Raw genomic sequence first — 15,838 nt, 5'->3', positions numbered from 1 at the left:
GCAAAAATTGACCTAGTAAATTTCATTGTCACGAGGAAAAGTCTAACCCAGAAAATGTCATTGTCACAGTTGGACTGAAGTTGCTCCCAATTGAAAACCTTACCCAAAGTCAGCTTTATTATGGAATGGGCCAACCATTTCCATGAATATAAATGGTATTGGCCTATAAACAATTTGTCATAGGAAAGCATGCTAGATCTCCAAAGTGATTGTACTTGGATGGTATGCTGTAAGTAATTGCAAAAGCTATGCTTATCATGTAAATATTAATCAAGCATTCTTGTTTAATTTCTTGACACATTAATTCTTTGAGAATCTAATTTAGCAAATGCTGAAAAAGAAATGACAAGTCTCCAATACAAAATAACTAAGGGGTCAAGCATAGACCCCTTATTAGAAATCTGATGGTGGACAGTGTTTAACAGGAATGTCAAAACTGGAGATTAAATCCACCAAAAAAAGGAAACTGGCCAGATAGATTTGTTTTGTAGGTTAAAACATCATAGCCTAGATAGCCACCTCTATTTAGACTCTGCATTGACAATTATGTATGTATGTCTGGTACTGTAAAGAAGGAAGGCTTGGTAGCCTAGTGGTTAGTATAATGTTATTACAGTGCTCGCGATTACTGTTCACGATTCAATTCTTGCCACTGCCTGTAAAGAGTTTGTACATTCCCCCATGACCCCATGGGTTTCCTTTGGGTGCTCTGGTTTCCTCCCACATTCCAAAGACAAACATACAGGGTTAGTGAGTTGTTGGCATGCCAAGTTCGTGCCAGAAGTATAGTGACACTTGCAGGCTGCCCAGTAGAATCCTGGCTGATTAATTTGATGCAAGCATTGCAGTTCATTTGATAAATAAAGCTAAACTCCAATGTTGAATTGGTGTTCAAGAATATGACTTGAAATAATTGGGGAAAAATCCTCTAAGCACAGCCTTGCAGGCTTCACTTTACTCACAAAAGCATCTGTTTTCTATTATAAGGAGCAAAACTGGTGGTGGTTATAGACCTGCTTGGGGGGGGGGGGGGGAGGAGAGTGGGAGAGTAAACCTGCCGCATAGGGATGGGGGTTGGGGAAAATAATAAATGATTTACTAAGCTATATATTCAGCAAATTAAAGACTCTCCAATTGCATCATGTGGAAGAACCTCACCAACCTAAGACGACTTTTGTGGATTTCTTCCTGATTGTTTCAGGCGGTGTGCTTCAATCAGAATCAGCCTTATTATATATGTCGTGAAATTTGTTGGCTTGTGATAGCAGTGTGGTAGAAGACATTTAAAAAAAAATTCTGTTACAATAAAATTACTGCAAAAAAGGGTTGGTGAGGTAGTGTTCATGGTTTATGGGTCTTTCATAAATCTAATGGCAGAGGTGAAGAAGGTATTCCAAAAACACTGAGTGTGGGTCTTTAGCCTCATACCACCTCCCTGATGGCAGTAATGAGAAGAGGGCATGTTTTGAATGGTGAGGGTCCTTAATGATTCATACCACCTTTTTGAGACATTAACCCTACATTCAGGACTGCTTTTTGAATCCGCTTTTGTCTTGCTTCTCAAAGAAATGTGTATACAATTATTGCAGAGTCTATGACTAACATCTTAGGAAAAGAAGTTAATTAAGCTTAATTTTAAGCTATCTGTTGGGTTCATAATAAATATATCTTATTTGGTTCTATAACTTTTGATTAAACTACTGCCTAGAAAATTTTCAAGCTCCAGTATACTCATTCCTGTTAACCACTCTTTGTTGCCCCCTGCTTAAGACATTGTTTTAGATGCTGAAAGTTCCAAATTTCTCTTTTGGTTGTATTCTTTGGTGGAACCTCTTGTTTAAGGATGACCTGCTGAAGTTTTTTTTATCATTTCATCTTCACACAATTCCCCATCCTTGATCCTTGAATGCAGTTCTATTCAGTTCATTCTCTTCATTATTTATTCACTCTAGTCAAGTTAAAATCATCTGCTGTCATAGTCTGCCCATTGAGGTGCATCTGTGTGTTTGGTATGTGTGTAGTCACAAACATCTTGCGAGCCTCCTTTCTAATTATCTTTGAGACTTTGAGGTCTGTTTTGGTGGGAAGCAGCTAAGTGAAACTATAATAGGATGGGAAAGGTGAACGTGTCTATTTGTGGTCATGATCAAAACCAGGAGTTGTCAATGCATAATAATGAATAATAAATCCATTGGGAATTTGGGTCATACTTCGCTGTGTCCTCTCCACCTTGTCTATACCTTCCAGTATTTGGTGGTTTTCAATTCAATCAGATCCCTCCCTTGTTCTTCTAAATTCCATTGAATATGGGTCCACAGCCATCAAAACGCTGTTTATATGCTAACCCTTTCATTCCCAGGTTCATTCTCGTAAGATAGAGTAAGGTCACAGGTTGGGGGAGAATGGGGTTGAGGAAGTTCTAAAACTTCAGCCTTGATTAAGTGGCTGACCAGTCTTGATGGGCCAAATGGTCTTTCTTAATTTGTAGTTAGTAAGAATGTGAAAATTATTTCCATGTTGCTTAGCTGGAGGTGAGCAGCACAGGAGGAAACATTTGAAGGATCAGGTGAAAGGATTAGGCAAAATATTTTGGGAATTAGATTGTATGCTGTGTGAAACATAAGCACTGCTCAAGTGGATGTTATAGGCTCTCTGTTATATACTCAATAAAGCACTAATCCCATTAATTTCCTGGATACTTTATGTATCTAGATTGTCGCTGTCTGCACAAACATAACAATTTAGTTGTTTGGGAAAAGGATTAAAATGAGAGGTTTGCGCTTAATGGCAACTTCCATTTTCTCACCCTTCCTGTAGCCAATTAAAATAGCTTAGGCAAGAATCGATAAAATTGTGCATGAGTTCCCATGACTAATCGGTTTTGATGCTGGTAAAATGAGCTTTGGGCATGACAGTGGGGAGAAGTCACCTGCTTTTCATAGTGCTGTGGGATTATCCACATCCACAAGAGGAGACAGCACACAAGTTAAGCTTCCTTAAGAGTACACATTGCAGACATGTTGCTGTTACTGTTTCGAAACCCAGAGCAACTTTAAAACCACTTCTACATATGTTTGTCTGATAAACAAATACTAGGAGTTGTGAATGTAGAGTGATGAATAAGAAACCCATTCAGAGTTTGGCGCAGACATGTTCAGAGTTCATTAAGATTGTGCAATAGTGTTGCACACCTGCTCTGTCACCTGATCCTACTTGGGTCAGGATCTTGTGGCTATCCTTTTCAATTCAAATTGCCGTTCCAATTTTGATATTTGACCGTGGGTTCCTCTACTGCCATGACAAGGCTGAGCGCAGGATAAAGGAGCAATACCTCATTCTGTCTGAATAGCCTCCAACCTGATGGCATCAACGTTAATTCCTCTAACCCAGTAATTACTATCTCCTCTCCACCCCCCCCCCTTTTTTTTCTCTCTCTTTCTCCCATTCCACATTCTGGTTACCCTCTCACACATTCTCTTCCTCAGCTGCCTCTGGTTCTCCCCCTCCTTCCCGTTCCCCTATAGCCTACCTGGTCTCACCAATCTCTCGCCAACTTGCACTCCTTCCCTTCCCCCACCTTTATCTGACTTCTGCCCCCTTTTCCAGTCCTGATCAAGGGTCTTGTCTGTAAACATTGACTGTTTATACCCCTCCATAGATACTGCCTGACGTGCTGAGATCTTCCAGTATTTTGTGTGTTACTCTAGTTTGTCAGCATCTGCAGAATGCTTTGTGTTTGCAAACAAATACTTCTCCCACAGTTGAGTCAACACTCATTCCTAAGAATGTTGAACAGTTTTCAGCATTTCTTAAATAGTTCAGTTATAAAGGTGTAATTAACATTGTAAAAACATTTACAATGAATTGTTAAGGATAGCCATTAATGTTTCTAGAAGTCTGGAGGCATTGATCCTTGGTAATCAATCTGAAAACATTTATTATTCACATTGGTTAGATTTCAAGATTCCTGGGCAGCATTTGGGTAAGTTTTATTTTTAAAACAAACTCATTGCACAGCCTTCAGAACTTTCTTGATAGTTTATGCTTGACTAGGTAATCTAAGCCCACGGTTTGGAATTCCCCATACTTTTTCATCTGTATTGCTCCCCTTCATTTGATCTGGTGTTCCGTGGCCCAAAGAACCAAAAATCAAGCTCAGAGAGTCAGTTGTGGATCCAGAAAAATGCCTGTTTGCCTATGGATGGATATGGAATGCTGAGTGAGGTTCGATAGATTTTTAGTGAGGGTTGCATTTGTTAATGGAAACTTCACCTGGAAGACAGGAACTGGAAATTGAGTCGTAAATTGAGTAATGCAGTTAATGTGTAAAGAAGGAACTACAAGTGCAGGAAGTAATAAAACTCAACTCCTTTGCAAATAGTTTGCTGTACATTGTATTGGTTGTGTTGTAGATTGTTATAATACCTTTATTCTGATGAACTCCATTTCCTCCTTTCACCTATTTGTCTATCCTGTAGTTTGGTGTGCATCTTTAGTATATCCCTAGCTCATTTTATTTGCATACCAACACAAATCAGGTTCGTAACGAGTATAATTTTTGCTGGAAATAAACAAGTTCTAAGATCAGGTTGGTAAGCCTTGCAATATCCTCCAATGCCATGCAACTGAATCAGGAAACTGTTGAATGTTCAGATATAGTGTTGTGCTCTGTAATATGGGGTTAATGTAAGTTTGTCATGAGTGTACTTGCTTTTTCAAATAAAAGTTTATTTCTCAACTTAATCGATCTGTTTCCACCAGCTGAGAATGAAAGTAATGAATTCTGACAATGGATCTTTGAAGTATTAGCTCTGGTTTTTGTTTCACAAATGCTGCCTAACCTGCTGAGTGTTTCCAGCATTTTGTTCCTTCATTTCTGTTTTCAGAACCTTCTCAGGCAGTCTATTGTAAATCCTGCCCAGGATCGTACATCTGAAGTCTATCCACGATGAAACTGCCTTGCTGGTTAGAACCTTTGTTGTTATCACCCAAAAAGGCATGCACAATTTGGATGTGATTGGTATAACCACCAATAGAATTTCAGTTCTGTTTCATGGTAGGACTGCTGGAATTGATTGTTGCAACACATCAGAGCAATTAACTACTTAATCAACCAGTTCCAGTTTATTAACCAAAACAGTATAATTCTGGCCAAATGATATACTGTTAGGTGGTGAGCTAGCTAGGCTGATTAATTTAGTAGTATCTTTGAGTTCTTTGGGCCGCTCTGTTACTTGATTACTTTATGATTCTACCCTCTGAAGATAGATAATGCACTGAATTGGGCTTTTCAGCACACCAAGCCTGTGCTAGCCGTCAACCATCCATTTACAATAATCCTGCATTAATACTTTATTTTCACCAGTTTCCACATGTTCCCGTATACCTACCTACATTTTAACCTTCCAACCTGAACTACTTTGGGCTGGGATGGTGGCAATGCTTTCCAAATTTTCAAGCCCACAATAATCAAACAATTTTAAACCAAGAATAGGAAATACGGGTATAGAATTATGGGGATTTGACTGTGTTGCTGCCAGGGCTTGGTCATCATTCTATGGAGTCAAAATGAAGGATCAACAGCCTTGGCATGAAGGAATAAAGTACTGGCTCAAACTGCCTTTGCAGTTGGTCTACTGGCTTTTATTTTAACCCTTCGTTGCACAGGTGGGCAATGCTTCTCGTCATCAGGTTTTTTTTTGAAGTTCTAAAATTTGTCAGAGAGAAACTTCAGATACACATCTCAGCTCTCACAGCTGCAGAATGTATCTCAGTGAACTGCTGAGATGTGTGATGACTGCCACTGGCCATGTCATTGCCAGCATCTACTAAACACCTCTTCATGGTCAGAGTTGCACCCTGAATTGCATTGGGAATTCCATCCATGTACAGATTAATAGATGAAAGTCATTGCATTAACTCCAAGAAGCGTGGGTAACTATGCCTGACCTTTTTTTTTTGACCTCAGAAGCTTTCTCTAATTTAGAGGAAATGTGGAAGCATCTTGTACTTGGTTACTGAGATTCATTCCATCTTGTATATTTGTTTCATAATGGTATGCCGGCCATGATTATAGCCAGCACATCAAAATGGAATCTATGTAAACTGAGCTTGAAAAATGCAACATTGTTACCCCAATCCTTTCAGTATTTCTGGCCATATAACTGCACTTTCAAAACAAAATCTTTCTCTGAATTTATAGGACAAACAGGAAGTTGCTTCATCTTTCATTAACTTTATAAAACAAAGGCCACCTCAACTTGGAACAAACATCTGCATATGTGTTCATTCTGTCCTTCATCAGATTTCTGAATGGACAGTGAACACTGCCTTAATATTTATATACCAGTGATATTAAACCTGAGGCTGAGCTCAGTCATGTTAACTCATTCACTTTCATAAGACTGATGGTTAGTAACTTTCCCACACTGTACAGTACAGATCAGTGAAGGGGAAGTAGACATTTAGTTTCCCCACACACTTCTCAAAGGAAGCAAATCTTAATGAACCACTATCAGAGAATCAGTAGAAAAGTGTGCTTCAAGATTAAATTCTCAAACCCCCACCTCACCCAAAAGGCAGAAATCAGAGCTTCTGATGCTGAGGTACAGGGTACCACAAAACAATGTGTTTTAATATTGTCTGTAAATTGTGCACATCCAGTGACAAAACTGTCATTGGAGTTCTCTCCTCAGTACTAATGCCTTAATTAACTGAAATTACTTGAATGGTTAAACTATTATTATTTATATGCCAAACACCATATTGCCAAAACATTTGAGCTCTATAGCTTGAAGAAAGCAAACAGCAAAAAATATTGAAAAATATGTAATATCCACAATCATTCAAATGGTCCATGACTGCTTAAAGTGGAGGAGAATCATTTGGGTGACATTGATTTCTGTTAATTTTTCTGGAGCACACAAAAGCCCGGTATAAATGAAGGAGGTCATTGCCTCCCAAATTACCACTTGCTTGGCCTGTCATGTATAGTACTGTGCAAAAATCTTAAATCTCTCTCTCTCTCTCTCACACACGCATGCATACACACACGCACACCTTAAGATTTTTGCACAGTACTGTGGTAATTTTATGTATTGTACTGCTACTGCAAAAAAAAGAATTTCATGACATGTGATTGATAAACCTGATTCTGATGTGGGTCTTTATTGTGGTCTGAGAGTGGGAGGGGGGGGCAGGGAGAGGGGAATCATGGCTGGAAAAGGGGGAAGGCCGAGGGGACGGAGTGGGAAGCACCAGAGAGACATTCTGTAATCAATAAACCATTTGCTTAGAATCAAATGACCTTGCCTAGTGGTTTCTCTGGACTAGGCATGAATGCAGCTGTGGCATTCCCTGCCTCTGGCATTCCTCTGCCACCTATCCTACATCCCTCTCACAACGTTCCACCCTGCCATTCCCAACATCTTGTTCTCTCACCAGACTTGCAAACTGGCTCTCTGCTCCACATTGACAAATATAGTACTATGCAGAAGTCTTAGGCACCCGAGCTGTATATATGTGCCAAGGACTTTTGCACACTACTGTACCCATAGCAGAAGCTACAGATCCCATGTTGCTTCATCAGGCACCTCAGAGCATAAACAACTTCAATGGAAACAAATCATTCATGATCCCAAAAGAGTGCCTCATTAGATCATCGTGTAGATTAAACAAATGCTAATGTTGATAGAAATATGCTAAGGCATTTTAAAATATTTTCTACTTTATTTTCTTAATTCTTTGTTCAGCTGAACATCTTAAGATTGTTATTTATTGAGACAAGCGTGGAACTGGCCCTTCTGGGCCTTTGAACCATGCTGGCCAGCATCCCCTGATTTAACCCTAGCCTAATGACGGGACAGCTTACAGCAACCATTTAACCTACCAATGGGTACATCTTTGGATTGTGGGAGGAAACTGGAGCACCCAGCGAAAACACATGCATTCCATGGGGAGGGTGTACAAACTCCTTGCAGATGACATTGGAATTCACTCCAAGCTGTAATGGTGTCGCTCTAACTGCTACACTACCACTGGCCCATTATTTTTTGTAAATGCCAGTTCTTCATTTTTCATGTTGGTCATTTTATTTTGGTAGATGAACACTGCAAATTAACCTTTTGGAAGAACTAGTATTGTGGACTTCCTTATCCTTTCTCTTTCGGGGTAGCTGAAAGGATTTCGTGTTAAGTTTGGATGAGCTAGGCTTGCATTTCTGATGTGTGTGTGTGTGTGTGTAAGAAAGTTAGCATTTGACCAGTGTGAAAGCCCTAACTGCAAATACTGATTTGGGTAGATAATTTGACTCCAAGTAGCATATATAGCAAGTATAGAGTGGCAGTGGAAGGAAAATGGAATGGAAAAAGTGGATCAAATCCAGAAACATGATTTTTTTTTGCACTATCATTTATTCTCTCTGCATTTTCTGCTACAAATATATTCTCTGCTGCAAACAAAATTGATGAGTGGAAAAAATGAATTAAGTTTAACAACTGAGGAAATTTTTTTCTCCCCTTTTTTATCTTTAGTGTTTAAGCTGTAAATGCTGTTGCACAAATAAATAGCCACAGTCATCTACAGCACATACTTACAAAATTTTAAGGATTATATAAACTAGAAATCAAGCATCTATTTCCCTTCCCCAAAATCAATCTGTTGTATTAACCGTTTTGCTAATACTGCTATTATCGAAGGATTTTGCCTTTGAAATAAGAGGAATAGTTTTTATGGAGAGAAATTTGTGGGAATGTTGGTACTTCAGCATGAAAGAGTACAGGTTTCCCCCTAAGCTTCTATAAGTGGGGGGAAATAAGCAAACACTTTAGATTAAAAAAACTTTGGATATCTTGGAAAGTTCTGGCAGTTTTGAGATTTATTTGGATTGCTTTTGTAATTTGCATGAATTTATATCCAGGGTTCGGGAAACATAAATGTTTGCATTTGACATAGTTTGCATTATGCAGTGCACAGTACAGGTACAATCTGTTACACACATCCTTTGTGTATAAGAATATATTTTTTTTAAAAAGTTCTAGTTATTGTAAATTGGAACTATTAATTCATCTAGGACTGTTGAACACTTTAGAAACAAAAATAAAAATTGCATAGTGCCACCAACTTTGAGTAGGTAAGATTTGTAAATAGAATGGAAATATCTTAGGATTTCCAGTTATTAGTTTTCTTTTTGCTTTCAAAATCATTTTGTGGAGAGCTCGTTCTGTATTTTAATCTGTAAATTTAGCCTGTTTTCTCATTTTCACATTAAGCTGTAGAATTGTGCAGCATGGTGATAGGCCTATTGGTACAACTTGTCCATGGAAATCAAGCTCTCTATCTGAATAATCCTATTTACATCTTGTCCAGGAGCTTCCAACCTTTTTTATGCAATGGACCAATACCATTAAATAAGGGGTTGGGGAACCCCTGCTCTAAATCTTTCCTGTCCATGCACCTGTCCAAATGCCTTTTCTAAAAATGTTGTTACAGCATACTTAGAAAAGTAATAATGACTGGGCAGTGTAAAGGTGGATTTATGAGATGAACAATGTTTGGAGATTGTTATTAGCAGAATGGATAAGAACAAAACAGTTGACATGTCTTTGGATTTTAGGACAACGCATGTGCTTGTTAAGGGCAAAATAAGGTTAGTAAAGAGAGCAAAGCAGGAATAACAGTGTAATTTTCATGTTGGGAAGCTGTGACTAAGGGAATGCTATAGGGATTGGTACTGGGAACCCAGCTGTTCAAATTTCAGTTATTTGGATCAGAGGCTCAAGTGCAAAATTAAGTTTAGTATGAAGTCAGGTGATAATGAGCTGTGAGGTGGAGCTAAAGAAGTTTCAAGTATAAATGATTAAGAATGGGCAACGCTGTCATTGTCGTCTTAAGCCCATCATCCCTAATGGGCAGACAGAAGCTTGCCAATGTCCTTCCTCCCAGGAATGAGGTCTTTGGAGCTTCTGTAGATATTTCAGTACTGTTTTTACAGGATGGGGTTGCTAGCTAGCCCTATGCCCAACCCTCTTTTTGCATCTGGGTTTGGGATGGATGTTGGTCAAGGATGTGCAGATGGAAAATAAGTCGGGGCAAATTTGGGTGGGGGGAGAGTGTATTTTTTTTCAATGATGACCTTGCAGGGTTTAGTATCAATAGGAACTTGAGTATCCTTATTCATGAATCACCAGCAGTAAGCATGCAAATAGAGCTAGTGATGAGGAATGCAACTCCTGTTTTGGCCAAAGAATTTGAGCACAAAGGTAGAAACGTACTCGATGATGTAGAGCCCTGGTGAAATCATAACTGGCATATTGTAATTTCTAATTTGCACAAGTATGAAAATTGTTTGGCAGATTGAACAAACAGAACATGTAGATTCTTGTAAGGGAAGTGTTTTGTATCTGGTAGATGCACAGTTAACATTTCCCTTGGATGAGGTGTCTAAAACCAGTTTTGGTCATTGAGGATAGAGATGTTAAGAAATTTCTTCATTTTGAGTATTGTGAATCTTTGAAATATTCTTCTGGTTTATCAATGCATAACAACTGGGAATGTGGACACATTAGGACAAACTTGATGTTTTATTTTACTCTATTTGTTAATGATGTAGTTTCCTTGAAAACTGATTCAATAACACCTTTTAGAAGGGAATCTGGTATATAGTTGTGAAATAAATTGTGAAAGAGTGTGTAAGATCAAGTGCTTCCAATTAATTAGCTCCTTCAGAAAAACAATGAAGGTGTGGCAGATGGGATGCCTACTTCCTGCGCTCATTCTGATTCTGATCACCCACTTCCTCACCAGCTTCTTCCTTTCTCTTCTGGAGCATATTGAGTCTTTTTGGAAATATTGTGCTCTTGAAGGTGTACCTGAAGGTGGGCATGCAGGTACAGCAGGCGGTGAAAAAGGCAAATGGTATGTTGGCATTCATAGCAAAAGGATTTGAGTACAGCAGCAGGGAGGTTCTACTGCATTTGTACAAGGCCTTGGTGAGACCGCACCTAGAATATTGTGTGCAGTTTTGGTCCCCTAATCTGAGGAAAGACATTCTTGCCATAGAGGGAGTACAGAGAAGGTTCACCAGATTGATTCCTGGGATGGCAGGATTTTCATATGAAGAAAGACTGGATCGACTAGGCTTATACTCACTGGAATTTAGAAGATTGAGGGGGGATCTTATTGAAACGTATAAAATTCTAAAGGGATTGGACAGGCTAGATGCAGGAAGATTGTTTCCGATGTTGGGGATGTCCAGAACGAGGGGTCACAGTTTAAGGATAAAGGGGAGGCCTTTTAGGACCGAGATGAGGAAAAACTTCTTCACATAGCGAGTGGTGAATCTGTGAAATTCTCTGCCACAGGAAACAGTTGAGGCCAGTTCATTGGTTATATTTAAGAGGAAGTTAGATATGGCCCTTGTGGCTGAAGGGATCGGGGGTATGGAGAGAAAGCAGGTACAGGGTTCTGAATTGGATGATCAGCCATGATCATACTGAATAGCGGTGCAGGCTCGAAGGGCTGAATGGCCTACTCCTGCACCTATTTTCTATGAATTAGATTTTAGTGGCTATGAAATTGTACCAGAGTCCATTAAATTCCAAAACAGTGTGATTGTATATGTACGATAAATGTAAAAACTGAAACATTTGTGCCCTTTCTCACTGCTCGTGGCTTTGCATCAGTACATGCTGATCAGAAAGATACTGTTTTTAAGTGTGATCTGTAAATGCCAGGTTATGCTTGTGCATTGGTACCAATGCAGGCATGAGGAAAATAGCCTTGTATGAATGATTGTCTTTCTTTGAATCCCGAATCCGCTTTGATGATCACAGGTGGAGACGGGAAATGAGCTACATTAAAATTATTATTTTTTAGTGCAACCCAGAGGTAACCTCACGGGGTTTATGTTTGTGCACAATCCATTAAATTAACAGCATCAAATGGTGAGTAGGATTCCATCTGTGACTTGTTACTGGGAATATAAAATTATTACCAAGTTATTTCCCAAAAATCTCCACTTTCTAACCAAGATGGTGGAAGTCAGGCAGGAAAGTAAAATGTCTTATTTGTTCAATGACTCATAATTAAATTTAAAAGTTGGTTATGTTCGGGCAAAATTAAAAGTTTGAAAGACATTGATGGAAGTGGGAGGAATGGTGGTTTGAGGTGGAAGTCGTAATTTTCCATGATTAATGGTAGTATTACTGTAGTTGTGCTTTTGTCAACCTGTGGTTAAAGAAGTGCTTTACTGGTTAGTCTGGCAAAACCGGGATTTTCTTGAACTTCACTAGAAAATTGTCTTTTTTTTTACTATCTATATTTGCCCAATTGATGGCTACTTTTGGTGGTGGTGTGGGAGACAGAAAAGAGAAATTTAATTATATAATGACATGTGTTGTCTCATTGCTGAGGGCTTAGGTTTACAAAATGTGCTTTCTAATGAAAAATAAGATGTTCGGGTCTGTCTAACCTCCCCCACGTGGCTGGAGTGTCTGTGTCCCTCTGCACCCCAGTTGTCTGCTGGTAAAGGTGCAGAACCTGATTGATTTTATTTATTTATGAAAGCATTGAATCAAAATTCTGAAGAATTATTGATTAACTTGAGCAATCAGTGCCAAGCCAAGGATGTGCCTTGGTCCTGAATAACAGAAGGTATAGTGATCACCTGCTTGTAGTGAGAAATAAATCTGACTTTAATTTAAAAAAAAATTGAATAAATTGTTCATTGTATGAGCTGGTAATCTGTTTTCACAGGTTCAGTATGTGTGGGCACTGATATTTCATTATTCTCAACCTCTAATATTTTAGCTTTTGTATACCTTGCAGGTGTTTATCCCTAACTCAAAAGTACTGAACTTAAAGTGTGAATAAGACCCAGATTGCATCAAACCTGATGCATTTCCAACCTACTTCCACCATGGGCCATTGATGGCAATGAGGACTTTAAGCCCTAGTTAATTTTTCTCAAGCCTCCTCTAACCCTCATGACCTCATTCACCATGTAGCCTGCCCCACACAAGTTCTGGATATTAGGAGCAATTATTGTATCCTTATCCTGGCCAAAATTTCTTCCCTTATTTGATACAATCAAAACAATAGATGAATTGGGTGCTGGTGTTTGATTGTTGAAGTATGCATTTAGTTGTCTTTATTTTCTACAAGGTGGTGCTTTGGATGTAATTCACTTGGATGTGAAGTGCTTCAGGCTTCTAAGATTGTGGACCAGTGTCCATGATCCACTGTTTATTTCCTAGTAATCCCCCACATAATATAATTCATGCTGCACAGTGATTCTGGGTTACTTCAGGTATGGAAATCTCAATTTTACACTGCTTTTAACAAGTAGGCAGTTAGCAGATTTTAATTATTTGCCACAGTGAAGAATAGGCTTCAGCTTTATTAGGTTCTTGTTGACAATCAATAGAACCAAAGGTTCTTCCAGTGCAGTCTTTATAAGTGTTGATTCTGTTGAAGAACAATGTAGTTAATTGCTGTCTCTTCACACTCAGCGAAAGCCAGTTCTCCTTTCATCTGTGCATTGATGGCAAATACAAACTAATAATGTCATAGTTGCTTTTGGAGCTTGTTTCTCTTTATTTTTTTTTTGTATGTTTAGAGATTCCAGCCCAACGAGCCCATGCTGCCCAGTTATACCAATGTGACTAATGAACTTACCTGGCATTTGGGAGGAAATGGAGCACCCAGAGGAAACCTACTTTGTCGTGGGTACAAACTCCTTACAGGCAGCGGTGGGAATTGAACCTGAGCAGCTGGCACTGTAATAGCACTACACTACTGTGCTTCTCCATTTTATAAGCTCCACGAGTAACAGATATTTATAAGAGAGGATTCCACATTCTAATTTCCCAGAGTCCCTAATTCAAAGGGTTGACTTTACTGATGTCTTGGTTTAATTTGTTGTCACTGAAACAAGAGAATTGTACATTGAACCTTTTCCTTGTTTTTACAGGAACGCCAAGGTCGTGTCAAATAATGCTGCAGTCTCTGGAAATGTGACGTCGACCTAAATGTCATATCCTGAATTTTCGTCAAGAAATTGAGTGATAATGAAGATTCCCTTCTCCACCCCTTCCTTCCCACCCACCCTCTTTCATTTTCAGTGAATTCTACGACTTTCAGCCATGTAGTTGTCAAACTTAATCCTCTTCTGTAGCACTATGGTAATAATAGCAAGAACTAGGTGGGGAAACAAAACGTTTTAAGGATCCTTTCTCAATTATCAGTTGTGACTTTATAAAGTGGTACATTTGTTTTCCTTGTTTAAAAAAAATATTCAAACAATGAATCATTTCTTCATTTTTATGGTCCATGGGCTGCATTTAAATGCAGTTCCATGGAGAAGAGACCAGTTGCTTCGCAACATTATTACCCAGCTGGGTTCAACGTGTGAACAGATTCCTTCTCCAACTCGGTTTAATTTATGGAGCCTAAATTGTTTCATTCAGGCTTTCGAGGACTGCCCACCCCACCTCACCCTTCATTTTACTGAAAATGCTGCTTGTTTTGTTTTAAAAAAAAGGCTCCTGGGAAGAGCAGTTACTTTTGTGTTTGTCCCGCCTTTCGTTCAAAATATTAAAAGCAAGTTACTCTTGACAAAAGTTAATGTGAGCAAGTTTAAAATAAAAATTGCCACCAGTTATGTCTAAAACCTTTAAAAAAAAGGAAGACTGGACTAAAGAAATACTGTAAGGAATTTTTCAAACAGTGAACTTTGAGAAACAAAAACTGCTTAGAATCTTTTTTCAATCCTCGTCAACAGTGGAAAAACTGGGAACTTACCCTTTCTTCATTATTAATCACTTCTCAGTAATAAATGTGATATCCTGTTCAGCAGAATGGATGCGTTGAATGCATTTTTGTTTGGTGTTTCATTCTTCCTGGTGTTTTAATGTTATTTGCTAAACGACTATTGTGGAGGTTAAGGAGAATGTTATATACATATCTGATGTAGTCTGTGTCCATCCAGTTAAATTTAAGTTCTGCCATCCTAAGATCTTGCACTTTGAATACAAAAGGTCAAGGGAATGGTGAAATCTCCAGCTCCTGGAACAGATTAGTCAAACTAATACGGTACTTTATTGAGAGTGTCACATTGTTGAATGTGGCATCGTTCAGCTCAGATGTTACGTAAAGTCTCCATGTTCTCTGAGTTGATAGTTTTTAAAAAACCTGGGGCACTATCTGTAGTAGTAAGATGGGGTTATTCATGTGCTCTTTCCACTGGAGCAGTTTGTGTGAAATTGCTGGCAAAATGATGTAGCGCTGTGTTGTAGCATGTCACAATTCCAGCAACTATCTGTGTGGAGTTTGCACGTACTCCTTGTAACCACATAGGTTTCACCCACCTGCTCCAATTGTTTCCCATCCCAAAGTCATGGGTTGGTAATTGTCCATTTAAATTGCCCCTAGAGTGTGGGTGAGGAGTACAGTCTTGAGGGGGGGGGGGGGGTGTGGAAAAGAGGGTGAGAGTTTTGCCATTTCATGGCTGCAGAGAGTTACAACACAGAAATAGGCTCTTCAACTCATCCAGTCCATGGAGAACTATTATTCTGCCCAGCCCCATTCACTCGAAACAGCCCTCCATGTACTTACCAAACATTTCTTAAATGTTGAAATTGACCCCTCATCCACCACTTCTGTTCGCAGCTTATTCCACATTTTCACCACCATCTGAGTGAAGAAGTTCCCCATAAACATTTCATCTTTCACTCTTAACTCGTGACCTCTAGTTCTTGTCTCACCCAGACTCAATGGGATTTGCCCTATTTATACCCCTCTTAATTGTGTATACAGTACAATGTATATTTAATAAATTGAC

General features: G+C 39.0%; 1 protein-coding gene across 1 annotated transcript in view; it reads left to right on the top strand.

The window, feature by feature from the left end:
* The window catches only part of ythdf2 (YTH N6-methyladenosine RNA binding protein F2), a 37,633-nt gene extending 22,760 nt beyond the window's left edge, over positions 1-14,873 (top strand). Inside the window, exon 5 of the mRNA XM_059954716.1 lies at positions 13,970-14,873. Coding sequence (XP_059810699.1) covers positions 13,970-13,993 — 24 coding nt within the window. The 3' untranslated portion in view covers positions 13,994-14,873. The remainder of the gene's footprint in view (positions 1-13,969) is intronic.
* The last annotated feature ends 965 nt before the right edge of the window (positions 14,874-15,838 follow it).

Source organism: Hypanus sabinus, chromosome 30, assembly GCF_030144855.1.
Source record: "Hypanus sabinus isolate sHypSab1 chromosome 30, sHypSab1.hap1, whole genome shotgun sequence".
Lineage (NCBI taxonomy): Eukaryota > Metazoa > Chordata > Chondrichthyes > Myliobatiformes > Dasyatidae > Hypanus > Hypanus sabinus.
This window is presented reverse-complemented; position numbering and strand designations above follow the sequence as displayed.